Raw genomic sequence first — 27,344 nt, 5'->3', positions numbered from 1 at the left:
CACATTCTCATTCCCAGAGCAATCACGCCTGCATTGCAGTAGTTAACTGCAACGTCCATCACTGCTTTCCTCATTCGAAAAAATCCTAATCCATATTATATATGAATTAGTAATATGTAATTGCTACACTACTAGCCATTAAATTGCCACACAACTAAGATGACGTGCTACAGAAGTAAAAATTAACCGACATGAAGAAGATGCTGTGATATGCAAATGATTAGCTTTTCAGAGCATTCACACAAGGTTGGCACCGGTGGCGACACCTACAACGAGCTGACATGACGAAAGTTTCCAACCGAGTTCTCATACACAAACAACCGTTGACCGGCGTTGCCTGGAGAAACGTTGTGATGCCTCGTGTAAGGAGGAGAAACGCGTACCATCACATTTCCGACTTTGATAAAGGTCGTATTGTAGCCTATCATGATTGCGATTGATCGTATCGCGACATTGCTGCTCGCGTTGGTCGAAATCCAATGACTGTTAGCAGAATATGGAATATGTGGGTTCAGGAGGGTAATACGGAACGCCTTTCTGGATCCCAACGGCCTCGTATCGCTAGCAGTCGAGATGACAGGCATCTTATCCGCATGGCTGTAACGGATCGTGCAGCCACGTCTCGATCCCTGAGTCAACAAATGGGTACGTTTGCAAGACAACAACCATCTGCACGAACAGTTCGACGACGTTTGCAGCAGCATGGGCTATCAGTTCGGAGACCATGGCTGCGGTTACCCTTGACGCTGCATCACAGACAGGAACGCTTGCGATGGTGTACTCAACGTCGAATCTGGGTGCACGAATGGCCATGTCTTGTTTTCGGATGAATCCAGGTTCTGTTCACAGCACCATGATGTTCGCTTCCGTGTTTGGCGACATCGCTGTGAAAGCACATTGGAAGAGTGTATTCGTCATCGCCATACTGGCGTATCACCAGACGTGATGGTATGGGGTGCCATTGGTTACACGTCTCGGTCACCTCTTGTTAGCATTGTCGTCACTTTGAACAGTGGACGTTACATTTCAGATGTGTTACGACCCGTGGCTCTACCCTTCATTCGATCCCTCCGAAAACCTACATTTCAGCATGATAATGCACGACTGCATGTTGCAGGTCCTGTACGGGCCTTTCTGGATACAGATAACGTTCTACTGCTGCTCTGGGCAGCACATTCTCCAGATCTCTCACCAATTGAAAATGTCTGGTCAATGGGGGCCGAGCAACTGGCTCGTCACAATACGCCAGTCACTACTCTTGATGAACTGTGGAATCGTGTTGAAGCTGCATGGGCAGCTGTACCTGTACACGATATCCAAGCTCTGTTTGACTCAATGCCCTGGTGTATGAAAGCCGCTATTATGCCAGAGGTGTTTGTTCTGGGTACTGATTTCTCAGGATCTATGCGCCCAAATTGCGTGAAAATGTAATCACATATCAGTTCTAGTATAATATATTAGCCCAATGAATACCCGTTTATCATCTGCATTCCTTCTTGGTGTAGCAATTTTAATGGCCTGTAGTGTAATAATCTAGTAATCACAAAAATTGTCTCATAACCTAAACACTGAATTACTTTTAGTCCCATTTATATAAGTAGAGCCGCAATGGTAAATAATTGTTGTATCCTGAAATTGAAGTACATTCATTTTTTCAGTGGTATATATCTGGGTACCACATCGTAGCATCAGTGGAAGAAACGTGTAAACAAAGACAACTGTGTCCGGTTCGCCCCTTCATCTGCTAAGCGTTGCTTCCTCGGTGCGATTCTACCTAAAATTACTTTTCAGGGGATTTTAGCAATTTTTCAATAAGGCCGTGGAGAAATCAGTCTGCTTATGTCTGTGACGCATGAAGTAGCCAAGACGTTCACACCTAATTTCCGCTTGAATAGGACATCAACCTTGTTTCCTCCTCCATCTCGGAAATAAATTCATGTTAAAAAATAAGCGGTTCAAATGGCAACTACTTTTAACTCACAAAGCAGGACAGCTGCGGCAGATGTGGGATCTCTCGCCGCGACCTCTCGTAAGGAAGAGGCGGCTGGGTCGTCCGGGAATACCAGCGACCTACCCATCAGGCTCAGGGAGTAATCCCAGCCCGCTACGTGACGGCGGAAATCCTGCAGGACCGGATCCGGGCGTTCGCCTGGCGCCGCCGGAGCCTGCAAATTGCAGACCGGAGAATCGGCAAATGGCGCCAGCCGCTCAAAAAGCGAACGGTCAATAAACGGGAAATATGGCGGTGTCAGTGACCGGGCAAAAGGCGGCGGCGCGAAGCGAGCTATAAGAGCGGCTGCCGCCCGGCCTGGGGTGCACTCAGACACGGACACAGACCAGAGATCGCCATGCTCCAGACGCGCTCTGCGGTCTTGCTCGCGGTGTTGGCGGCGGCTGCGACGGCGGCGCCGGCGGATGACGCGGCGCTCTACTCCAGCAAGTACGACAGCGTCGATCTGGACAAGGTGCTGGCCAGCGACCGCCTGCTCAACAGCTATTTCCAGTGCCTCATCTCCGACGCCGACGACCGCTGCACCGCGGACGCCAAGTATCTTAAAGGTACGTCTCCTGCATCTTCATCCATTTGTGATACGAACGCCATCAGTTACAATTTTATTCGTGTTTCATTAAATAACACGTTGCATTTCGGACCCTGTGGGTTCAACTTCAGGTGCAAATCGTCTAACACATAACAGGCATTTTCTTTTTATTATAATATTAGATGTTAAGTTTCCACATTTCGCAGATCGAGCGCGGAAATGTTCGAGAAATGGGAAAAAAGTGTAACCTTACCGAACAAACCCAGTTGAACAGTTTTAATCTTTAGGTCAATGTACGATGGTTTCTTCACGTTATCGTCGCATATCACTTCGCTCGGTGTGCATACTTGTTTACAAGTGTTTAAAAGCACTTCGCAGGCGTAGTTTAACGTGATGTCATCAAACATGAGGTTTATGACATAGTGTCAGACATCTGACTTTTAAGAATTTGATATATGAAAGGAATAAATAAAATTACTAAAGTAACTATGATTACCGAAGTCTGTTTATTTATTTAACATAGACTCTGGATTTTTATTTTGTGTAGGTATATTTACTATTGTTCTAATAGAACTTGAGTCCTACCGTCGTCTTATTGCAGAGCATGTGCTAGAAACCAAACAAGTGATCAACAAGATCAATGTGATAGTATTATAAAATGAGGGCTGTGGTACTACACAAAATCTGTTAGAACAACTGGAAATATATCTCCACAAATACGAAAAGCCTGAATATATGTGAAATGAATAGACTGCTTTCACTATTCATAGTAACATTAAACTGCTCATAATTTCCAGGAATATCCTAGTAAAAATCAAAGAACTTAAGTTAGATTTTAATCTCCACCATCATCGTCAAAATTGTCCCTTGTGCGCAATACTTCCAGTAATTTTTCTATTGCTGTAAATGCATTCCTTCAAGTCTCGTATTTGAAGTGTGTTCACTAATGTTTCCGACTGCAGTGACTTTCTTCTATGGATTTAAAACTTCGTATTTCCAACTTGAATATCGTTTTCGAGTATAGGAAAACTTTGCCTGACCCTACATCAGGCGAATAGAATCTATGGAGCTGTGTTCTCCATTCTCTTAAACTGTTGGCGCGTAGCATCTTCCCGCAGTCTCCTAAAAACATAGCAGCAGAACTTACCTATGACCGACTAGTCAAATGGAAGAAAGTACTTAAGGACAATTCCATCATTATCAACCACAGAGTCATTAGCATCGACATGATGTTTCTGCGAACCTGGCGCCTGCAGAGAGGATGGTGTCTTCCACTATAAAGACTGCTGTTTTTCTTCAGGAGGATAACCGTACATCCATGATTCTTCGGCTGTTACGACAGGGAACATGGATCGTCTCGAATAGTTGTTCGCAGTTCAGTGCACATCTGCACCTCATCGTTTCACTGAGTGGTGTTCAAAAACCGAGGAACAAAATTCATTGCAATTAAGTTCAGTTCATCAGCTAGAACGCTTTGCTGTATCTAGTACGAAATCCCAACGATTTCACATGTGTCATGGATGGACTGTTTTCTGTCCTAGTGGATCACTTCACACACTTTCGCGATCGTGTCTTAAGGTGTGCATGATAACAATCGGTCGGAGGGTTTGTTGTTCTCCACAGAATGCCGGTCATCTAAAAATCGCTTAAGATGGCTCAAATGTTTTCAGAATGTGGTGCCCCAGAACTTGTAAATGTTTGTCGAACGTTATGATTACTGCCAAGAGCTATTGAAAAATTGCTTTGTTGAAAAGACCAGTTTCGGTCCACGGATCGTCAGGAGGTTCATAAAAGCATTTACTTACAACATCGCACTGGAGGTATGAAATCAGGGGCGTCACATAACACAACTTTTGAAATCATCAGTGTTGGAATTCGTAGCACATGATGTATTAGTTTTGTGAGTACATCGCTTTACTGCCTTCGTTGTTCCGATGGTTATGTTGATTATAGTGCTTGTTTTATTCTGTATGCAGATGTGACCCGAAGACACCTCCAGGTTATGAAACCGGTCGTCATACGCGAAAACACAATAAACAACTGTTGCGGATTTGTAGTTTCACTATGTTTTATGAAAGTGATGATCATCCTTGGACCGAAATTGTTCACTAACGAACTTTTATCAAGAGGTCTTGGAGGTAATCATGCCGTTCTTCACTCGAATGTTCTTTCTTGGCGCTCAACAAAAGCGTCCCTTAGCATGCTGTGAGGTTCAGCGGCAGTATTTGAGGAGTTCAAAACGGAACTTATCGCAGCTAATTTGTTCTTCAAGTCAGCTGTTTAGAAGTTCGTAACACTGTAGAACATGGTGTAAGAAAATCAGGAATAAAACAACCTCCAGGCGAAGCAATCAACAATAACGCTACGTGGGAGACTGGTAGTTGGCAAGATCAACTAGAGGCTCATTGCTAGGCAAGTTTGTTTATTGATTGTTTGGGGCAATATTCTAGTCTCGGTAATTTAGGACAGCGCTTCGGAGTCTATTTTTTTGCCATAGTTTATTTTTCACTTTATTCACTTATAATTTCTACAAGAAAATACCGGTTTCGGGAGTCAAGGGCTAAGTTCATATCGTAAGAATGGAAGCAATAGTCATTCGCAAACGCTGAAGATATCAGAGCGTCAGTAATTGACACGGATTTCTCAGTGTTTGCGAGTCAACTACTACTTCCTTCTTAACGTCTAAAGAAGTTTGGTGACGGTTGAAACCAGCAACTTCTGGTAGAATTTATGAGTAACTGTGCCGAAAAATGAACCATTTTCTTTTCAAAAAACATTTCAATAACCCTCGAAGCCTCTAGCACTATCGAAATGTCGTTTACTCAGTTTCTTGAGAAAATTGGAAAGAAATGTATCTCACCTGTATCGGCTACCACGAACAGAGCACGCGTCCGACCTGTTTCAAAATGTTCAAATATGTGTGAGATCTTATGGGACTTAACTGCTAAAGTCATCGGTCCCTATGCTTACACACTATTTAACTTTAATTATCCTAAGGACAAACATACACACCCATGCCCAAGGGAGGACTCGAACCTCCGCCAGGACCAGCCGCACAGTCCATGACTGCATCGCCTTAGACCACTCGGCTAATCCCGCGCGGCCGACCAGTTTCGAAATAGTGTTCGAGTCAGACTGACTCAGACAGGTCAGACTGATAGAACACTTTGAAGCAATTCAGGGGAGTCCTGACTCGTTAGATCAACACGCAAGTGGTACGCACATGCTCAGTGAATTCAAATGGGAATACATGGAGCGTAGAAGACGTTCTTTTCACGAAATATTACTGAAAAATTTCAGATAATTTGCTCCAGCCTACAGAACAGTCCTATCGCTACTAACACACATCTCTCATAACTACCTACAAAGATAAGGTAAAAGATATCAGGGTTCTTGTGAAGTATATAGACACTCCGTTTTCTCTCTCTCCATTAGCGATTGGAATCGGTAAGGGAATGACGTAGTACGAATACCCTCCGCCATGCACTATATAGTAACTTGCAGTGTCTCTATGTAAATGTAGATGTAAGACCTGATAATGTTGGTCGCTCTGTTTTAATCATGAACGTACTAGTATTACGCATCTATTTGGCAGATGTGCGTGCAGAGTGAGAAAAGTTAAGTGAGAGGTCATCATTGCCCCATCATGTTTTTGTGCTGAGAAACAAGAAGCACATGGAAATTAATTCTCCCTGTTACCAGAATTATCTTTACGACGGTATTGTGTTTAGATTAGCTTCACACAAGTACTTTTTCGTTTGCAACGGTGTTAGGTTTGCTTGTAGAGGAAACGCTCGCACGGTACTCGTTGATGACATCGCAAATAAACGCTACACTCTCGCTCTTCGCTTTTGGATTACATTTTCGTTGGAGTGAGTGTATGACGGGTTGCTGGTTATCAGTCTTCTGTTTGGCATGATTCAGTACGCCAGTCTCTTGATCTCAGAGTAGCATTTACGAGGTTATTAGCTCTTCATATTCCCTTCTCTGTCTTATCCTAGTGTGTTTGACGTTTATGGCTCCCTACAGCAACACGCAAGTTATACTATATGTTTTATTATGATATCGCTGCTTCTGTTTAGTGTTTCTCGGTATTCATTTCCTCGCCATTCTGTGACGAAACAAACTCATTTCTTATCAGTCTTTGTAATGCCGGATATTCCCTTAGATTACATGTATGGGGCTTCAGTTTCGTCGTGCGTACAGGTATCATATTGGTAAAGTCACGCATTTGGGATTCATTCCCATTCTATCTAGTATTCTATCATAGTAACCTTTATCACCACATCTCTTTTGAAAAGTAAATTGTATAATTGTATTGCCGGCTGTTTAATGAAGTTACCCTTACTACTTTTCAGTCACTGTCTTACTGGAAATTAAACGAAAAATCGGAATACTGGACTTCTCTGTTTGTATGTCGCTCAGCCGACATATCCAACTCTACTAACAGAAGTAAAGTTTGGTCCTTTACCACCACAGGAATGCTTCCCAGTCCGATTAATTAGATTTGTATAATGTCCGAACTACAAAGTAATTGTAACTCTTCGTTGTTATGGATTAAACGCGTATATGTTACAGTTTTTCGTGCAAAAGGCACCAGTGGTAAGTTGTTCTTAAGCAACCCTCTCACTTGAAAATTTTAATTACCCTAAGGCCTTACCTTCTATTGTAGAAACTCATGTAAGATTTTATGCCAAATGCTGGGAGAGAATTTGATCACTTATGCGTAGTACTTATGTGGTATACATCAACTTACTTTTTTGCAGAGGTAATACCGGACGCACTCACCAATGAATGTAATCGGTGCCGTCCGAACCAAAAGGAAGGAGCCGAGAAGGTCATAAAGTTCCTTATTAACAACAAACAAGACATGTGGGAGAAACTGGAGGCCAAGTACGACCCACAGGGCGTATACAAGAAGAGGTACCAGAACGAGTTTGAGAGAGTCAAGGGGGGAAAGGGCCAAGAGCCGTACTCCAGCAAGTACGACAGTGTGAACCTGGACGAGGTGCTGGCCAGCGAGCGACTCCTCAACAGCTACTTCGAGTGCCTCATCGCCGACACAGAAGAGCGCTGCACGGCGGATGCCAAGTACCTCAAGGGTGAGTACTTTTGTACATTAACTGTCTGCTGCAAGACGTGGCAAATTATACCACTGATGGGAAAAAAGCGATGGTTTCATGAAAAGGCTATCATACTCTTATGGAATAATAGATCAACTGGTAGGTTATTTTCAGTGGGAAAGAAGATGTTGGGCAGTATTACTTCATTAAAGTCTTCGCAGCCGTCGAAAGATCGTCACCCTGTAAAATCTGATCCATTTAGGAAAGTGGTTGTCTTCTACATACATTATTCCGGTTTACGTATCACTCAGTTATTCGTACTAGCAGTGCCTCGAGTGTTAGTAAAAGTCCTTAAGACGTTTTCCTTTAAGAATCGCATCATTTGTTAGGTTGTTTTATTCTTGATCATCATACTCTCTTTGTTGCACCATGTTTCAGAATTCAGACTTTTTCAGCCTCTTCTTGTCTTTAACTTCCAAAGTGCATGTCTGGCAGAGACAAACTTTCCACACACACATCCTATAGGATCGAACAAAGTGTGATAATAATGCCAAGAGTATGCATCATTTTTCCTTCACGGCACTAGTTTCCATTTTATTTCTTACCTTTAACACTCATCAGTTCGGGAATGACGGATTAAACGTTTTGTTGTCTTGTGAACAATTTATTACACAATTTCTAAAGATATTGAACTCACCTGGTGGAGAGACACACATACAACGTATGACTTTTATTTGGGAAGAACTGAACTGGTTCTAATTTTCCAGAACTTCCTTAAGTACCTTCAGGTAAATATGGATGTGATTCCTTCTAAATGTGCAGCACTAGATTCACTGTGAGCTACGTCAACGAAGTCCAAAAGTATTACCCCCCTCCCTCAATATGGTGTTGCCACCAGTTTTGATCTTTTATATCATATTTTCCTGAGCTTTATTACCGATTTCATGAAATATCTAAGATGTTATATACAGCAAACAAAATGTTCTCCTACGCTCTAACCTTTCGTCTCTGACGGCAGAGGGAACTAGACAAATACGGATGCTACTGCACATGGGTTATCTGTGCATACTGTAGAAAACTATGGTTCAGTGATTCATAACTTCTTTAAAGCAAGCTCACACTATTTTCACACCAGAAGAAGGTGCATCAAAACACGCACACATACAAACAGAGTCATACACACACATACACACAGACACACACAAACACACACAGACACACAAACAAACACACACACACACACACACACACACAGACAGAGAGAGAGAGAGAGAGAGAGAGAGAGAGAGAGAGAGAGATGCAGACGCACGCACAAACACGGCAGTAGCCTCGGATGCAAACTCTTAGACACTGCATTTTTCCTTCAGCGCTCTCATATACTCTGTCTCTCTCCCTGCTTGTGACGTCGGTTGTATGCCTGATTTATTACTTTTGTTGATTCAAATGAAAATAATTCCATCATTAAAGTCTTGACAGCAAGATGTTGCTCAAATGTGTGCGACTCATATCACATCACAATAACGTGGTACACTAAGCATTTACAGTGTATATACTAACTTACTGTAAGTTTTTGTAGTCTTTAGACCATTTAGATTGTGCAAGCTTGTGGTATAGACGAACATGAGTACGGATAGATAGGAACTGCTTGTGTTGTGTACACATACAGTGATAGTTGGTCACTGTCCGTAAACAGCTGCGAGCAGTGTTGGCCACACTCGGCACGCATCAGGATGCTGTCCTAGGCTGCGGTGCCACTGGGCACCTGAGGTGTAAGTTTTAGAACCTCTGATGGCGACAGCGTCTCCGGGGTCCCTGAGGACACAGCGTCTTCCACTTCGCTCGTCCTAACGTGCCGCACGGCGCACAGTGGTTGGGACGCTCGCTGGGCAGAAGGCGAAAATTGCTACTGACCGCATGGTTGTCTACTTACGTCTTACACGTAGTTTGGGGCTAAGTCCACTGCTGACAATATGTCTGAGCCAACAGTGATCTCTAGTCTGTTGGTGCTGGGTTTGGTTTTTGTGGAACGTCCGAACAAGCTCAAAGGCTGGAATTGATTGTCACTGGGAACTCCACAATTAGGCGGGTGATGGAGCCTTTTACGTGCACGTCGGGAAAGAAAATGCTTCATCACAATGCAGAAAACTGCTACGAGTGAATCCAGGAAGCCACTGCAAGGAACAAACATGTGATAAACGACCGGACATATGAAGCAGAAACACTCTACTTAATCCCGTAAAAGCAATAACAATGCAAAAAAAAAGAAGAAGGGGCGATGGGAGTAGTTGTTTCGATAGAAGCCTCTGCCGACAGTAGCAGCTTTCTTGGCACTCTCAATGCAGTAAACTTTAGCTACCATATGAATACTTCATTGGTCTAAGTACCCACAAACGAAATTAAATTATTAGTTCCGACCACAGGGAAGTGGATAGTCACTCTATAGGATCATAATCGGAGGGTGACGTTCAAACAGAAACAGTATGGTTACTATAATGTCAAAGTACTAACACACTGTATTGAATCTAACGATCTTATCGACCAAAGACAAGTTAATATCCGTCCGCTCTCATGCAGAATCTTTCTCCAACAGTCTTCTTAGAGTGAACAGTTAATGTCTATAAGCACCAGTGACACAATGTTCGGTCACATTCCTTCTGTTTAACAAACGCTAGGCCGACCACTGCCGAAACATGTGTGCTACTACGAAGCGAATAATCCCTACACTGAAGTTGATTTGACGCATCTCCATAGATATTTAATGGAATTAACGTAATTAACTCTGTGTAATACCATAAATCTTATTATATTCAGTGTAAGTGACACGTTAAATAGATCAAAACCTGAATCCTAATATTACTTAGCTTGTGTATGTATCGTAAATCTTTTATTAGTGCTGGTCCTCACTTCGTGAATGAAATGACGGGAACAAAAACAAAATTACAACCGATTACTGGTGAACTGACACAATACTCCGGAGGCCATCCTCGAACGATATACGTAATAAGAAGGTAGCCATAGCAATACAACCATTTCCCGTTCTTTGGCGTGTAAATTTAACGCCGTAGAATGCACTGCAGTAAATTTGATTGTACTGCAGAACCTAGAAATGGCAGATGAATCCATGCATGTAACCTATTTGGGAAATGTGAAAATTTTGAAACGGCGATAGCAGAATTATAACTACTGTAAATTTTGAATACTCTGTTCGTAACGTATCAAAATTAGGTAATCATTGAGCTGTTTGCACCATGTGAAAGAAATACCAGTCCACAGATTACAAACTTACAGCCTTCGGTCCCTTTTTTTTTTTGTAGAAGTGATACCGGACGCGCTGACGACCGGCTGCAGCCGCTGTCGCCAAAACCAACGCGAGGGAGCCGACAAGGTGATCAAGTTCCTTATCAAGAACAAACCGGACATGTGGAACAAACTGGAGGCCAAGTATGATCCCGAGGGCGTGTACAGGAAGAAGTACCAGAAGGAGTACGAGATGGCCAAAAAAGAGGGGAACAACGAACCGTACTCCAGCAAGTACGACAACGTGAACCTGGACGAGGTGCTGGCCAGCGAACGCCTCCTCAACAACTACTTCGAGTGCCTCATGGCCGACACTGAGGACCGCTGCACAGCCGACGCCAAGTACCTCAAGGGTAAGTCTGGTATTACACAACGCCCTACTTCAGCGTACCATCAAAAAAGACAGTAATCCTCTAGCTCATGAGGTGTATTCTCTCAGACTGCGTGAAAATTTTCGAACTCGCTCTCCAAGGTCATTTGTAGCGGGCTGCTTCTGTGCGCTCTCTACCGTCCTTAAATTTCCGGCCTTAGCGTGTTATGCTGTCGGTTGCGTTATCGACTTGTTTGTTTGTTGCTGACACGTCCTGCTGACAGGTGTCAGTCCTCCTAGACCGCGCCTAAGGAACTACGTACCTGTTTTCTTCTGTACAGTAGTGTACAACACAAAATGTGTTCGCAGGAACGCGTCAATTTTAACTTTCTCGAGTTTGATGAAACTGTTAGATGCAGGATGACGTCAGTAATATAGATTAAGAGAGAGATGAAGATTACGACAATTTTACAATTGCCAGTGATCACAGTTCCGCTATCGAATAGGAGGATCATTCAGAGGAAGAATTTCAGGACAGTTGTGGCGGAGATCTGCAATAAAATAGTTACAGTGTTAGTTAAAATCAAACATTTTCTGAGTAGTGATAATAAAAATGTAGCTCCCAGCAACGGATGGAAACTTGGCAGACTTCCTTATTTTTAAGTGCAAATTTAAAGCCTATAATTTAATTTTACGTTTCAATTTATTTACTTCTGAGACGTAAAATTTCGTTCTCTAGCCGTCCATTTATGTGTACTATTAAAAAAAAACACACAAAAGTATGAGATTTTCTGTGATAAACAGAAAAATGCTGCAAGCTTTACTTAGTGCTATAAGAAAAACGAGAAGTATTTAAACAACACCTGTCATAAATTAAGAATTTATAATGACTTTTGCCCTAAATCTCAATTTACACTTAGGAGTCACAGTGAGTATGATAGAAATCTATAGCCGACGTTGTTATGTTGGAATAATTGCTTTATCGGCAGTGTTTACAATAATTAGTAAAGGTGAGGGCGTCAGAGATTTTGGTAACAAAAGTCGATAATTATACATACGAACCCGTTAAACTATTTTTTTCATTCCATCATGTGCATAACATCACCTTCAACCGAAGGACAAAAACATTCGTAGTATTAATATTGAATAGAAAAAATCTATGCCTTTCACGAGCTATCTCACCAAGAACATAAGGAATTGCGGTAACAAAAGACTGAATTGTATGCAGACTTACTGGCACTTGCATGGGCTTGTGATAATTGGTCATATTTCTTAACTCTCAAATTCGTGTAGGTCATTAAAAAGGGTTTCGTCGCGCCCTATCGGTTTCAAAACTATTTCTTCCACTCTGCAGCGGAGTTTATACCAGTTTGCAACTCACTAGCAGGAGATTGAAACGATTGACAGGTGCGGGACTCAAATGTGAAACCTTGTGATTCACGGGCAGGGCTCTCACCGTCTGAACTATTAAGGCACAGTTCACGATTTCCCCACGCAGCTTTATTTCTGCTAGTACATCTCTCGTTCCCTCCAAATTTCACGGACGTTCACTAAGGGGTTCTCCTGATGATAGTTAAGTGGACACAAGGTGAAACTCTCGCTCCAAAATAAGTCTATTTGAGACGGCTAGACACGTTTATATCTTGGTTCTCCCAAAATATAATTCATTTGAACAATTTGAGGCAACTTCGAATTTTGGCGTTCTGTTGAATTTAAACTGAAGAACACATCGAAAGGTTTGCTTCCCTTCACTTTCCACCTTGATCAAATCAATAATTATAAATGATCTTAAAAACATCAGTGATGGTGTAACAGATGGCAAGATTCCAAATGACACTTCTGCCTCATGCGTCAGTCTATTCTATTAGCAGTGCGATAATCCATTAACTAATTCTGTCTGCAGAGGTCATCCCTGATGCGCTCACAAACGGGTGCAGTCGATGCAAGCCTAACCAGCGTGAGGGTGCCGAGAAAGTGATCCGGTTCCTCGTGAAGAACAAGCCCGACATGTGGAGCAAATTGGAAGCCAAATACGACCCTGAAGGCATCTACAAGAAGAGTTACCAGAGTGAATACGAGAGGGTCAAGAGCGGAAAGGACGAGGAGCCGTACTCCAGCAAGTACGACAACGTGAACCTGGACGAGGTGCTGGCCAGCGAGCGACTACTCAACAGCTACTTCGAGTGCCTCATTTCCGACACAGAAGAGCGCTGCACGGCGGACGCCAAGTACCTCAAGGGTGAGTAAGCTAGGCGGGTGCCCAGTACTCCTCTACTGGGTTAAGTCAGCAGTCTAAGTCCCAGTCCAAATCGTTTAGCTCGTTGCCGGAACTGACCTAGTACCCCAATAAATAGTTCAAATGGCTCTGAGCGGTATGGGAGTTAACATCTGAGATCATCTGTCCCCTAGAACTTAGGACTACTTAAACCCAACTAACCTAAGGACATCACACACATCCATGCACGAGGCAGGATTCGATCCTGCGACCGCAGACAAAAACCCTACTCTCTAACTGAGGTTATATCGCTTTGGAACTTACTGGTAAATTAAAACTGAATACTGTGATTACATTTGCCTTTCGAGAGGTTGGGTTGATTTAAAACATCTTCTTTCCCACTTGAATATTATTTTCGAGAATAGGAAAAATTTGACTGGCCCTTTATCAGGCGAGTAGAATCCCCTGCGTGCCCTCCAAGGAGACACTTGTCTCTAGCCAGAGAATGACTTCTCATTCCGAGAGACACTCGGCGCTCACCTGTGTGGCCACCTGATACGTAGCCCTTTCTTCATTACAAGGACGTGTGAGTTGGATTCTACGGTCGCAGGTTCGAATCCTGCCTCGGGCATGGACGTGTGTGATGTCCTTTGGTTAGTTCGGTGTAAGTAGTTCTAAGTCTAGGGGACTGATGTCCTAATATGTTAAATCCCATAGTGCTCAGACCCATTTGAATTATTTTTTTGAGTTGGATTTTCCTTAGATGAGACGACAAGGCATTCGTCGTACATCCAGAATACATTTTTCTTTATCCTGCCAGACTGAACGGTGCAATAGCTGTCTATTGCGATTGTAACAGATTTTCCATTGAGATACAAATAGTAATGAGATACTGCTACTTTAATATTGTGTATTTTATTTTCCACTCAAACGAATAGAGCCGGCTGTTTGAGGTCCCTCACATTATAGAGTTTCGGTTCTTTTCGGTTAAATATCAGATGATCTGGTAATGGATAGACGTGTTTCCCTGTTAGGAATAAATGAGTGCTGATTATAGGTTCGTATGTTTGTATTACAACCAAAGGAGATCACCCAAAAGCCTTAATAGGAACTAGGTATATGCAAAAACAGTTAATTCATTTCCTTCGCTATAGCTGTGTTGTAAAAAATGTGCATGTGTACGTATCGTACTGTCTTGTAGCAACAAAATGCAATTCACAGAATACCCATCTTCATTCAAGTGAGAGACATAAATTCTGTTAGGTATAACTGGTGTTTATTATAGCGTCTCTTCAAAAGATTTATTTCTTTGTACTTTGTCTGGCTCATGTAATTTTTTTGGTGTGAGTGTAATGCCTTTAGAGTTAAGGAAAATAAATCGTGATCGCATCGCTGCTACGGAGCAAAGTCATTCACCGGTCTCTCTTCTCCATTATTTCATGTTACGGGCTAAAAAAGTCCCTCTGCTTTATTGTGATAAGCATATACGGAATGTTATTTAATTAATGTTTCTTTAAAAAATTTAGTAGATAAAATACCATTCAAATTGTTTGTAGAATTGTAAGTTATTTGCAATGCAACAAATATAGATGTTATTAGTTTCTGTCAAGAAAACTAGTTACTAACAGGAAACACTGAAATTTTGATACCGTTATTACAATGACAGGTGTTAATAAATATTTGCGTTGCTGAAATTTCAGAGGTCATCCCAGATGCTCTGACCAACGGATGCAGTCGCTGCCGCCCCAACCAGAGAGACGGTGCCGACAAGGTCATCAGATTCCTCATCAAGAACAAGCCGGATATGTGGAAGAAACTGGAGGCCAAGTATGACCCCGAGGGCGTGTACGGGAAGAAGTACCAGAGCGAGTACGAGAGGGTCAAGCGGGGGGAGGTCGCCATTGAGAGGAGCAAGACTGGCCAGGACAACGAGCCTTACTCCAGCAAGTACGACAGCGTCAATCTGGACGAGGTGCTGAAGAGCGACCGCCTTCTCAGTAACTACTTCCAGTGCCTCATGGACGAAAACGAAGAACGCTGCACTGCTGACGCTAAGTACCTCAAGGGTGAGTCTGCAAATTCGTTCTAATTACAGAATCTCACAATGGGAAGTACTTAGTCATAGGTGGTACCGAAAACTGTCCAATGACTGGACTAGGTCATAAATGTCGGTAGGCAAATGAAAACACACACTTTGCTTCGGCTTGAGAATGAACTACTGATGGAAACCGGTGGCACTGAGCAAAAAAGTCAAACAACTGATAGTCATCTGTAGTGAAGTGTCACAATTATTTGACAGCTGTGAAGCCCAACCTCATCAAATATCCGAATACGCATGTGTTCTATCCAAGTGTTTTAAATGGGTGTAACCTGTCGGAATGTTTCAAAACGAAGTTCACTCAGATTCGGAGTGAAAATTTTATGTAGCAAGTGTGTGTCTTTTTTTGCAGTCATGTCAGTGACAAACACGTTGATTATGGGATGTAGTTGGTTGAAATACTGGGTGATTCAAAGTAGGATCAAAAGGAAATCTTCAGAGCTTCAGTTATCAACCATCGTTAGCACCGAGAAGCAGCTTGCACGGAAAATTACATAGAATATTAGTGACAATGAAAAATATTTTACAATAATTATTCAAGGTGGCTTCCTTGCTATCCCCTAGATAATGCTAAAGCTACTGAAAGAGGTTTCTTAGCAAACTGAACACCTGCAGAATATTTGTTAAGACACGCAACGCACTATGCACGTTATGAAATTACAAATGCACACAACTGTCAACTGTACTACCCTCCTGTAAATACAAATAACTTAAGGGGTGCCTATCGAGGTAAAATATTTATTCTTGTTCACTTACGTGCATTTGTGTGGAAATGTAATCACATTAGCTTTAATATCTTTCAAATTATACGTATTTCCCTTTTGCTGTGGGATTTGAATCACTTGATTTATCCGATCTATGTGAGACACTTCAGGAAAAGTAATTAAGAGGAAAGTAAGTTTTACAAAATGAAATGTCAGATACGGTATTCTCTTACTAATGAAATTAGCGTCATTAGAATGAACTTGTAAGTTAAGACACAGGTCCACGTGTGTTGGTCTGTCCTTAAAATATTTAGCCATGGCTTATCTCCTCTCCTAACTGTCTCAGAGGAATATCTACATACTCCAAATTAATGGGATGACTAGGTAGCGGGTGTTTTATTTGACATGTTGTGACGGCATCTTGAGAATAAAGCGATTTTTTTTTTGGCTGGGACTGAAACATAGAGTCGGTACAGGATCTAAACCTCTGCGATAGCACCAGCAGCTTAACATCACCGAACACAAGACAAAGGGTTTGACGTTTCCTATATGCAACAACGTTACAGCACAGTCTCATCAATATGAATTAGACTCCCACCACATTTTCCCATTCTTCTTTCACGGCTACGAATACAAACGGCTGCGGCTATCTCTGTCAAGTAAGTCGATGGATAAATAAATGACCGATGCTAGCGACCACGGCGACACTGCTCGTGTATTAACCTAATTTCGTAGCTGACCAAAAGGGTAATTCGTGCAGAATTTTCCGACGAACGGTTTCATTCATAATCTCGTACCTTCCCATCAATAATTCGTGATCTTGAAGAAAGTTGTATACTGTTTACGAAAACACTGGCGAATATTAACATCAGTGGGAAATTGTAACAGCTAGTAAGATATAATTTCCTAGTCATATATCCCTTATGTCTTCATTAAGCTCTGTGTAATTATTTACTGCTAACAACAATGAAGAGCCCATACCTGATAAATGAAATACTGTACGGTGCCTTATTTTTCAGAGCAACCAATTTCAGCAGCTTTCGGTAACAAATACGAACAGGTTACCAACACGTGTGGACCGTTCTCACCATCTGGTCTGGTTTATCCAGAGCGACCTTCGGGAAATGGTCACATGAAACGCACAATAGTAGAAGCGGAGGCCACACCGAGATTCGTAAGAATAATCTTAAGGAAGTGTAACTCATCCACGAGGGAAGTGGTTCATAAGACGCTAGTTCGACTGATTCTTGAGTATTACTCAGCAATACAGGAGCCTCACAGATAGGATTCATAGAACAGATAGGCGGGATACAGTGAAGAAAGATACGTAACATACAATGATCGTCATGGAATCGTTTATTCGGTGCGAGAGCGCTTCCGAGATCCTCAAGGAACACTATTGGTTGACGTTACAAGTGAGGTGTGTACATCACGGAGAGATTTGCTGTTTTCCGAGAAAAGTCGGACAACGCGTTATGTCTTCCCAAATACATCTCACATAATGATCATGACGAAAAAATTCGAAAAATTAGAGCCAACACACAGGCTTACTGGTAACCATTCTCACCAAGCGCCATTGACGCGTATAACGGGGGTGGGTTACCAATTACTGGTTCCGGAAGTACCCTTTGGCGCTGTTAGGTGAAATGCGGAGTATGGTGTAGATGCAAATGTGTGTACAGTAGTCACAACTGTTTTGGTCTCACATCACACCTGCTTCCAGAAGAAAACGAACATTTAGATTTCAAGCAAATGTAAAATGGACTGTGTTGAAGGCTAAGACTGATATGTTACTTTCGAATTCGCGAAGCTCATGTTTATCGAAGTACCAGAAAAGTGTACATTAGTGTACTGAGTTATAGTGTGCACTCCATGGTAGTCTGTTATTAGTAAGGCTTACTGCCAATGCATGAGACCTCACGTATTTCTTTCTATTACAATTACTTTTCAATCGATGGTCAGAGATTATGCTGATATTTGCGTTTTGTTCTTTCTTCCAAGCTTTGGTCGTGAAAAACATTTCGGTAACCTTCTTCGCATATCGTCCAGCTTGATCCATTCTACTTCCACAAATTTTATAAGAACTCGTGATTATTTATACGAACAATTTAAATTTACCAGCCTAACGACTTGAGTTTTAGGACTGGAGGAAGTAAATGGAGTATTATAACTCAGGGATTCATATTCTCCTCGATTCAGCCTACCGAAATGGAGCAGTTAATGTATGAACAGCATATAAAATTGAAAAATAGCCTGCCCACTCATGCGAGTAACGTCAAATAAAAACTGTACTAATACTAAATACTAAATACTAATACTAAAGGTATTGTGACAAACATCTCTACCTAATAACTAAAGAGGAAACTGTGTCTTTTCATGTTTACAGAAGTCATCCCTGACGCTTTGAACAACGGCTGCAGTCGCTGTCGTCCAAACCAGCGGGAAGGAGCCGAGAAAGTGATCAAATATCTGATTAAGAACAAGCCCGATATGTGGAGCAAGTTGGAGGCCAAGTACGACCCCGACGGTACGTACAGGAAGAAGTACCAAAACGAGTACGACATGGCAAAGAGCGGCCAGGACAACGAACCGTACTCCAGCAAGTACGACAACGTGAACCTGGACGAGGTGCTGGCCAGCGAACGACTCCTCAACAACTACTTCGAGTGCCTCATCGCCGACACAGACGACCGCTGCACAGCCGACGCCAAGTACCTCAAAGGCGAGTGACACCTGCAAGAAGCATTTAGCGCAGCAGTGAGGTTTAAGAGGCGATTTAATCACTTTGTGTGGTGCAAACGCTTAACGTACAGCAAACAGTAAATATAACAGGGGCACACCTTTCAATCCTCTGTATATCGTTACAAAAAGTACAGAGAGCCGCAAAATAGGTGTTACAAAGTTTTTGTATAGTATCGTAGTATCTGTTGATAGTTTATTGTTATTATATTTATTCTATAGCAGACAACCAGAAAATTAGTGCAAGAGCGTTCCCCCTGCTTCAACGAGTGTGCAGAGTCTAAATTCCGTGATAAATTACAGAAGATCACCATTTTCGACTGCACGGATATTTCTGGAAACTGCAATATAGAGGTCATGAAATGTTGTAGGTTCATCTTCGAAGGCGCACCATTTCATACCACTACCAGCAGCTTGAAGGTGTAGATTCACAATATATCAGTGGACCAATTTCTATTTGTCGATGTCCCCATGCAGATGGAGATGTGCCTCATCTCTAAAACCGGATAATTAAAGACTGTTCCATAGTCAAAGCGTTCGGTCTTGTCATTTAAAAACGAATGCCGTCGCTACAATTCATTGTCCTTCAAAATTTGCCGCAGTTGAGTTTTTAAAGGAGTTGCTATACTAAATGTCTTTCTCATGCAGTGGGCTTTCCATTGAATAGGGTTTGCACTCTTTCCACATTCATCAAGGTTTCAGCTGAGGCTGGTCATCATGAGTGACCTTCCATTGAGGCACATGGGGATCCAGTCTTTCATAAGGTTTCATCAGCCTGCAAGAAAACAGGGAAAAAATAACATAAAATCCAAAAGAAAGGATGTTTAAGTTTTGCCATCACAATTGGGCTTCCTTTCAGTACTGTTACCTCATGGAGAAGTGGTCCACTCTGGATGGTGCTGTTATTGGTTCAAATGTAGTGTCGAATTCACGACTCACCCTAAAAACGTGCAGAATTTGTATAAAACGTCTTTACGATGAACTAACGCTGTTTCAGTGATAGATCTTCAATTCTGAAAAGTAAACCAAGACGTTGATGAGTGAGCTGCAGAATTTCCAGAGCTAAAGTAAAATATCACAAGGAAACTCATTATTGGCAGACGATTAAGCCACAGTAGACAAACACTTTCTAGCACCTATTTAGCGCCACCCTATATATGCTGCTTTAGATAATCGACATGTCAGTATTGTACATTACCCTGAACTAAACTATGTCTACTGTCTTCGAATTATACGTGAAATAATTCGTCAACCAGTTGTGCAGTTGCTCTAAGGATATTCTGATCTCAAAATGTTACGAAGACGATTCGATGGAAATTCGTATTTTTCATGAGTATTCCTGTTATTATAAAGGAGTGTGACTAACGTAATGTTTGTGCAACTCGTGTGTCACCTTACCATAGTCGACTGTCCAATGAAATGAGAATTTTTGTAAGCAATTTCGTTTGATATTGAATCATTTTTTTATCAAAATATGTACTATTACAGCCTTAGAACACAGGAAAAAAGTTCACCACTACGAGATATGTACAACATGAGAAAGAAAACGTAGAGATGTATGGCACTGTTCGCTGGGAGAAACTGATGGGTGGCTGCAGACAGCTGATTAGAAGACGTTTCCTTGACCGTACGCTATCGTACTGTTCCACACGGCATTCGAGAATTGTGTCTTAAATGTATTGTTGGCTATGGGTGACAACGTGTACCAGCTGTGCGGAGTGTGGTGTCATATTTGTATTATATGACGAAGGTAACTCCGTCTGAAGAGACGCTGAAAGCCCAAAGGCACCGACCGACCGCCGCGTCATCCTCAAACCACAGGCGTCACGGGATGTCGGTATGGAGGGACACGTGGTCAACAAACAGCTTTCCTGGCCGTTGACATCGTCCGTGACCTGAGACGCTTCTTCTCAATCAAGTAGCTCCTCAATTTGCCTCACGTTGCCTCACAAGAGCTATTACACTTCAAATATCAATACATCGATCGCCCTTGGGTACAAGACGGTATAATTTAGTCGATGACTTTGAGGACAGTGTATCTGGATTCTAACTGTCTCGTAATCGTCATTTTTTTTTTGTCAGGCGTTCAGCTTTAGCACTATTCAGAGACATATATGTTACTGCAGCTATAAAACGCAATTTCTGTCCTGACGGAATTAAAGATGAGGGAAAACTCGATGGGTTCGGTCTATTTTTATTTATTTACTTCTTGTATCATAGATGCATGATTCTGTATTGTTAGTTTTGGATTTTAAAATGGTGTTTTCATCAGATGGAAATCTGAAAACAAAATTATAAATATAGTGAGTTATTCAGAAGACATATTCTTTCATTGTACCAGGACGATATAGGACGATTTATTGCATATTTTGTAAGAGAGCTGAGTGACTTACGTTAGTTTCTCTTTTGCATATCACAATGGTAAGACATTATTTTTTGCCTGATATTAATTATGCATAATTCATATCTACAGAGGTCATACCTGATGCTTTAACCAACGGCTGCAGTCGCTGTCGTCCAAACCAGCGGGAAGGAGCCGAGAAAGTGATCAAACATCTGATGAAGAACAAGCCCGATATGTGGAACAAGTTGGAGGCCAAGTACGACCCCGACGGCACGTACAGGAAGAAGTACCAGAACGAGTACGACATGGCAAAGAGCGGCCAGGGCAACGAGCCGTACTCCAGCAAGTACGACAACGTGAACCTGGACGAGGTGCTGGCCAGCGAACGCCTCCTCAACAATTACTTCGAGTGCCTCATGGCCGACACTGAGGACCGCTGCACAGCCGAAGCCAAGTACCTCAAGGGTGAGTCACACGTTGTACGCACTCTTTTCCTTACAAAACTCTGAACTCAATTTGATGAAACCGCAACGTGCTTTCACTTACCTAAAGTATCAATAACTAATTAATTAAAAATTTCGCAAGTACGGAGAGTAATGGGCAAGGGGCACTGCATCAGTAGTGTGTGGATTAGTTGACAATGTGGATATCGCGGGAGGCGTACTATGGAAGTCTGTGCAACTGACATGACCAACGTGTCAGGATAGCGCTGGAGTCAGCGCATCTGTGTAGACAGCAGGACACCCGTATTCTAATACAGGTCCAACACAAATTTTAAATTTTCTCCATTCTTGGTGTTTTCTATTGCAGTACACCACTGATGCTTCATGTCTAGTACGTGCACTTATCCCATCGTTAAAAATGTTGGTTTTCCTATCAGTAAGCCCCACCACAACAGATTTAGTTGTGGAACAGAACAAAACACGGACCTCTTGTTAACACCTCAGTGCATTACTGAGTCTTCTTGGAGACTGATGGATAACAACAAACTTTTTTCGTAACTTCGGTGAGATGTTGATAATGAAGGAAAATACAGAGAAGGAGTCCTGGCGTCCAAAACAACCTGTTTCGTTCACATTCACGCTGTTCGTTGAAAGCCAGGCGGAAGTACAACCGACAGATTATTATCTTGTCAGGAGTTGCTTTTCTTATACCCACCATATACATACTGTTTTATGTGGTACAGACAGCTATTTCGTTTAATTTTGTCCCTAGTAAGGTAATCACAAACGACGAAGTGAACGAAAATTGTCCTCGACTTCAATACCTTTCGTGTTGGAATATCTACTCTCGAGGATTCAACAATCCTCGTTACCGGGACGAAGCCAGGAAGGAAAGGAAACACGGACAGGCACGTAAATGTTGTACTATGTTCTACTTGTCTCCCCTTCTGAATCATGGAGAAACCCAACCATTTGGGCCCGTTGGGAATCGCTGATGAATTGTACTTTTCCGTCGCTTTTCATCGTTACGTGCGTCCCTGGCTATTTCGTGCAATACGCGCTTTCCATGGCACAAATGCAAAGGCAACTCTGTGTTTGCAGAGGTCATCCCGGACGCGCTGAAGAACGGTTGCAGCCGCTGTCGGCCGAACCAGAGGGAGGGAGCCGAGAAGGTGATCAAGCACCTCATCAACAAGAAGCCCGACATGTGGAACCAGCTGGAGGCCAAGTACGACCCCGAGGGCGTTTATGGGAAGAAGTACCAGAGCGACTACGAGAGGGTGAAGAGCCAGAAGGAGACCGATATGTACTCGAGCAAGTACGATAACGTCAACCTGGACGAGGTGCTGCGTAGCGACCGCCTGCTCGACAGCTACTTCCGCTGCCTCATCGAAAACACCGAGGATCACTGCACCGCCGACGCCAAGTACCTCAAGGGTGAGTACCACCACCCGCTACTGCAGTATACCCGTCTGTTGCATCACTATACCTTAAGAGCTTCTCTGCGGAATATTTACGAGTTAACCCTCGCGACATAGGCTGTTTACACAAAGGCGTTCGCCACACATAAAGACATCTTATAGACTTCTATACCATTTGATCAAAAGCATTCAGACACCCTCAAAGACGGCCGTTGTGGCCGAGCGGTTCTAGGCGCTTCAGTCCGGAACCGCTTTGCTGTTTCGGTCGCAATTTCGAATCCTGCCTCGCGCATGGATGTGTGTGACGTCCTTAGCTTAGTTAGGTTTAAGTAGTTCTAAGTCTAGGGGACTGATGACCTCAGATGTTAAGTCCCACAGTGCTCAACGTGGTCAAGTCATTGGGTGTTACTTGTGTCATAAGTCTGTACGTGAGATTTCCACACTCCTAAACACCCCTAGGTCCTCTGTTTCCGATGTTATAGTGAAGTGTAAACATGAAGGGACACGTTCGGCACAAAAGCGTGCAGGCCGACCTCGTCTGTTGACTTATAGAGGTCGCCGACTGTTGAAGAGTGTCGTAGTGTGTAACAGGCAGACATCTATCCAGACCGTCACACAGGAATCCAAACGCCATCAGGATCCACTAGAACTTTGACAGTTAGGTGGGAGGGTAGAAAACTTGGATTTCATGGTCGGGCGGCTGCTCACAAGCCACACATCACGCCGGTAAATGCCTAACGACGCCTCGCTTGGTATAAGGAGCGTAAACATTGGACGACTGAACAGTGGAAAAACATTCTGTGGAGTGACGAATCACGGTACACAATGTGGTGATCCGATGGCAGGGTGTAGGTAAGGCGAATGCAGCGGAGGCGCTGGTGTTATGGCGTGGTCTTGCTTTTCATGGAGATGGCTTGCACCTCCTCTTGTTTTGCGTGGCACTATCACAGCACAGGCCTACATTGACGTTTTAAGCACAATCTCGCTTCGCTCTGTTGAAGAGCAATTCGGGGATGGCGATTGCATTTTTCAACACGATCGAGCAGCTATTCATAGTGCACGGCCTGGTTACACCACAGTAACATCTGTGTAATTGCCTGACCTGCACAGAGTCCTGACGTGAATCCTATAGAACACCTGTGGGATGGTTTGGAAAGCCGACTTCATGCCAGACCTCACAGATCGACATCGATATCTCCCCTCAGTGCAGCAGTCCGTGAAGAATGGGCTGCCGTTCTCTAAGAAACCTTCCAGCACCTGACTGAACGTATGGCTGCGAGAATGGAAGCTGTCATCAAAGTTAAGGGTGGGCCAGCACCATATTGAATTTCAGCATTGCCGATGGAGGTCGCCACGAACTTCAGTCATTTTAGCCAAATGTCTGGATACCTTTGATCACATAGTGTATCCTTTTTAATTAAGTCGCTCCTAACGTGGACTATGATGCCTTTTACATTAGTTTTTCTGGCCTACTGATGCTACAGGTTTGCCTCTTCCGCTCTGTCCACAGCAGATGCCTTTGAGGTCTTCATGATTGAGCCCCTCATACTAATGAACCATGGACAGAGTATTGCATGCCCGTTGCGGGACATAAAGGAAGCGGTAGCTTAGCTACATACGCACAGGGACTACATTGTTCTTTTGATGTCGTATCAAAGCCGTACAAGAGTCAAAATCACTACAAAGAGTGCGAATAACTTTCGTTGCGACACATATTAACATTCCTTCCTGTCACACTATAGAAGTATTACTTGTGGTGGACCACTGCTTCCGTTCCACCATGATACCTGCTATTAATCTCAGTTTACCATCAAGCCTCCACGGAACTGGTAAGGTGGGTGGCACAGGAATCTTCGTTGTACAAAAGTTCAGCTGTACAGTAGCCGCAACTTCAATGCTGCTGCCGTGCCAAATGACACAGTGTTTTCTTTTTAGACTATCAAATGCCGCCATTGTGGAGCAACGGTGATGTAATTACGTGCTATGCTATTGTGTGGATTTGTACTTGATGTAGTTTTCGAAACAACAATACTACTGTCAGCACTTCGAGTTGCGACTGTAAATTTAGGCGCAACTATATTTTTTTAAGTCTTTTTTAAAGTACCAAGTGCTTCATTTGATTGTTTCAAGTCACTCCTCTTCGACTGTTTCAAGCCGCCCGTCCTCCTTGTTTTAAAACTCAACCTCTATAGTTGAATATATATTGAACTATTTGCTTTGGCTTACATTCCATCATCGATTACATCATTCTCGACAAAGTGAAACATACAGTATGTAGTTTATAGTGATATCCTGAGCTGTTTGTTTTCAAAAGGCCTCGCTATTATGAGTTTATGTACAAAAAAGAAATAAAACTGTTTGTGTGCAATTAAAATCCCAATTACGTCGAACGAAAAACAAATGAAATCGAGCCTCATACTCAAAATTAATACCATTCATATACTGTAAAAATGTGTCTTGAATGAACTCATGAAGCACCATCTGCCGTTCGGTTGACAAATTTTTGTGATTCTCCAGTTATATCAAAGTGAAACTGATATTTTTCCTCAACATTAAAACATTTTTTGAAGCATTTATGATGTGGTTCAGAAATGTTCGCAGTTCAGTCTTTTAAAGTTTCTTTTCATCCTCAGTATGATGTGAATGGAAATAGTAGACATCACAAAAAGTATCTTAGTTTAGTGAATTTTTATGTAACAGTAAATGTAAAATAATTACTTTCATTAGTTTTAATTGGGTGATGTTTCTTCAACGGTCCCATTTTTACAGAGGTCATCCCAGACGCACTGACGAATGGCTGCAACCGATGCCGACCAAATCAGCGGGATGGCGCCGAAAAGGTCATCAAACACCTCATCAAGAACAAACCCGCCATGTGGAACGAACTTGAAGCTAAATATGACCCAGAGGGCATCTACAGAACCAAATACCAGAACGACTATGAAAGAGTGAAAGTCTAGGCAACGCTGTACTTGAATTACATCTTTGAACTCCATGTGGCTTCCAAAACAAATAAAAACATAAATAATAGTTTCGTGTTTGTTGTTTATTTATGTCTCACATTTATGCACAACTTTACCACATAATCGATTATAAAAAACGCATATAATCGTAAAAGTGAATTTTAATGCACGAGAAACAGAGGCGATCAGTAGGAAGAAAGTTTTGTAATAGAAACAATACCCCCCTCCCCACCCCCTAAAAAAAGTAAAGCAGACTGGTAATCATATGCAAATTGTAGGTTGAAAAGTCTTCTGGGAAACCTCCTTCATTGCAGGATTTGTAACGACCTACACAACAATTGACTTTGTAAACAAATGTAAATATTGCGTACTTGCGTTTTCTTTTGCTGGCTGTTACAAGGAAAAGTACATGTGCATGACTACTAGCGTCCGTAATAAAACACTCTGTGAATCACGTTTCTCAGGCTGTGAGTGTACACAGATATTTGTTTGCTGCAGCCAGTCTCCATTTGAAGGGACGTTCTGAACTTCACAGAATATGTGACATTCGCTCTTTTCTCCGATCATTTCAAGCACTTGTAGTATCACCCACCATCAGTTTCCTCCAGTTCACTCGATAACTAATTTTGGAATAAAAGAATTAACGAATTATTGTTCTAAAATATGCTTCATTACATTCATTTATCATTTTCGATTTTTCGGTCTTTAAATTGGCAGTAAACACGGAGGAAACGGGCAGTAGTTTCCTCATTATTGAGCTTCGTCGTAGAGTCGATGATAAGTGTGCAAGTATATGGTACAAGTAAACCCCTTAATAGACACACCACATAATGTTGGCTCTTTGTTGCTGAAAATCATTAGAGTATAAAAACAGCTGTGAACTCATCCTTGGTATCTAAGATACTGCCATCACAATTACATAGAATTACTACCATTAACAGCTGTCTTCTGATAAATAACGAAGTTTCTTGCCCAACATAGGAAATAAAAATTGTAGAAAGTATTTAAACCACTGTAGAACAGATATACAGTCAGTAGAATATTTTCATAATAATTTCACACAAGAGCAAGTTGTACAAAATGAATGATGACTGTGCAGACACGTACGCTTTGAGAGAAGTGATATGATGTTCTCACACCGTTTCTGGAACTCACATTTCTGTATTACCTCGCTAAAGAGAAGATCAAATTACCCTGACCATGCTGC

General features: G+C 42.4%; 1 protein-coding gene across 7 annotated transcripts; it reads left to right on the top strand.

The window, feature by feature from the left end:
* Positions 1–2,300: 2,300 nt before the first annotated feature.
* On the top strand, positions 2,301–26,204 carry LOC126273026 (uncharacterized). Of its 7 annotated transcripts, XM_049976406.1 has the most exons (7): positions 2,301–2,559; positions 7,307–7,642; positions 10,918–11,253; positions 13,114–13,449; positions 15,126–15,491; positions 22,855–23,190; positions 25,944–26,204. In XM_049976406.1, exons 1-7 carry the CDS (start codon positions 2,349–2,351, stop codon positions 26,132–26,134), a joined length of 2,112 nt encoding a protein of 703 aa, XP_049832363.1. In that variant the 5' UTR covers positions 2,301–2,348; the 3' UTR covers positions 26,135–26,204. The 7 variants fall into 7 exon arrangements, with proteins under 7 accessions (XP_049832363.1, XP_049832367.1, XP_049832369.1 ...); XM_049976410.1 differs by lacking the exon at positions 10,918–11,253; XM_049976412.1 differs by lacking the exons at positions 13,114–13,449; positions 15,126–15,491 and adding an exon at positions 21,440–21,775.
* The last annotated feature ends 1,140 nt before the right edge of the window (positions 26,205–27,344 follow it).

The sequence above is a fragment of the Schistocerca gregaria genome, chromosome 5, assembly GCF_023897955.1.
Source record: "Schistocerca gregaria isolate iqSchGreg1 chromosome 5, iqSchGreg1.2, whole genome shotgun sequence".
Classification (NCBI taxonomy): domain Eukaryota; kingdom Metazoa; phylum Arthropoda; class Insecta; order Orthoptera; family Acrididae; genus Schistocerca; species Schistocerca gregaria.
This window is presented reverse-complemented; position numbering and strand designations above follow the sequence as displayed.

What these genes read in the sequence shown, in the direction of transcription:
- LOC126273026 (XM_049976406.1), top strand. Translation starts at nt 2,349, where the DNA reads ATGCTCCAGACGCGCTCTGCGGTCTTGCTCGCGGTGTTGGCGGCGGCT. An exon ending in CGACGCCAAGTACCTCAAGG is followed by an intron (nt 11,254 to 13,113) that starts GTAAGTCTGGTA and finishes TTCTGTCTGCAG; the next exon opens with AGGTCATCCCTGATGCGCTC. An exon ending in CGACGCCAAGTACCTCAAGG is followed by an intron (nt 23,191 to 25,943) that starts GTGAGTACCACC and finishes CCATTTTTACAG; the next exon opens with AGGTCATCCCAGACGCACTG.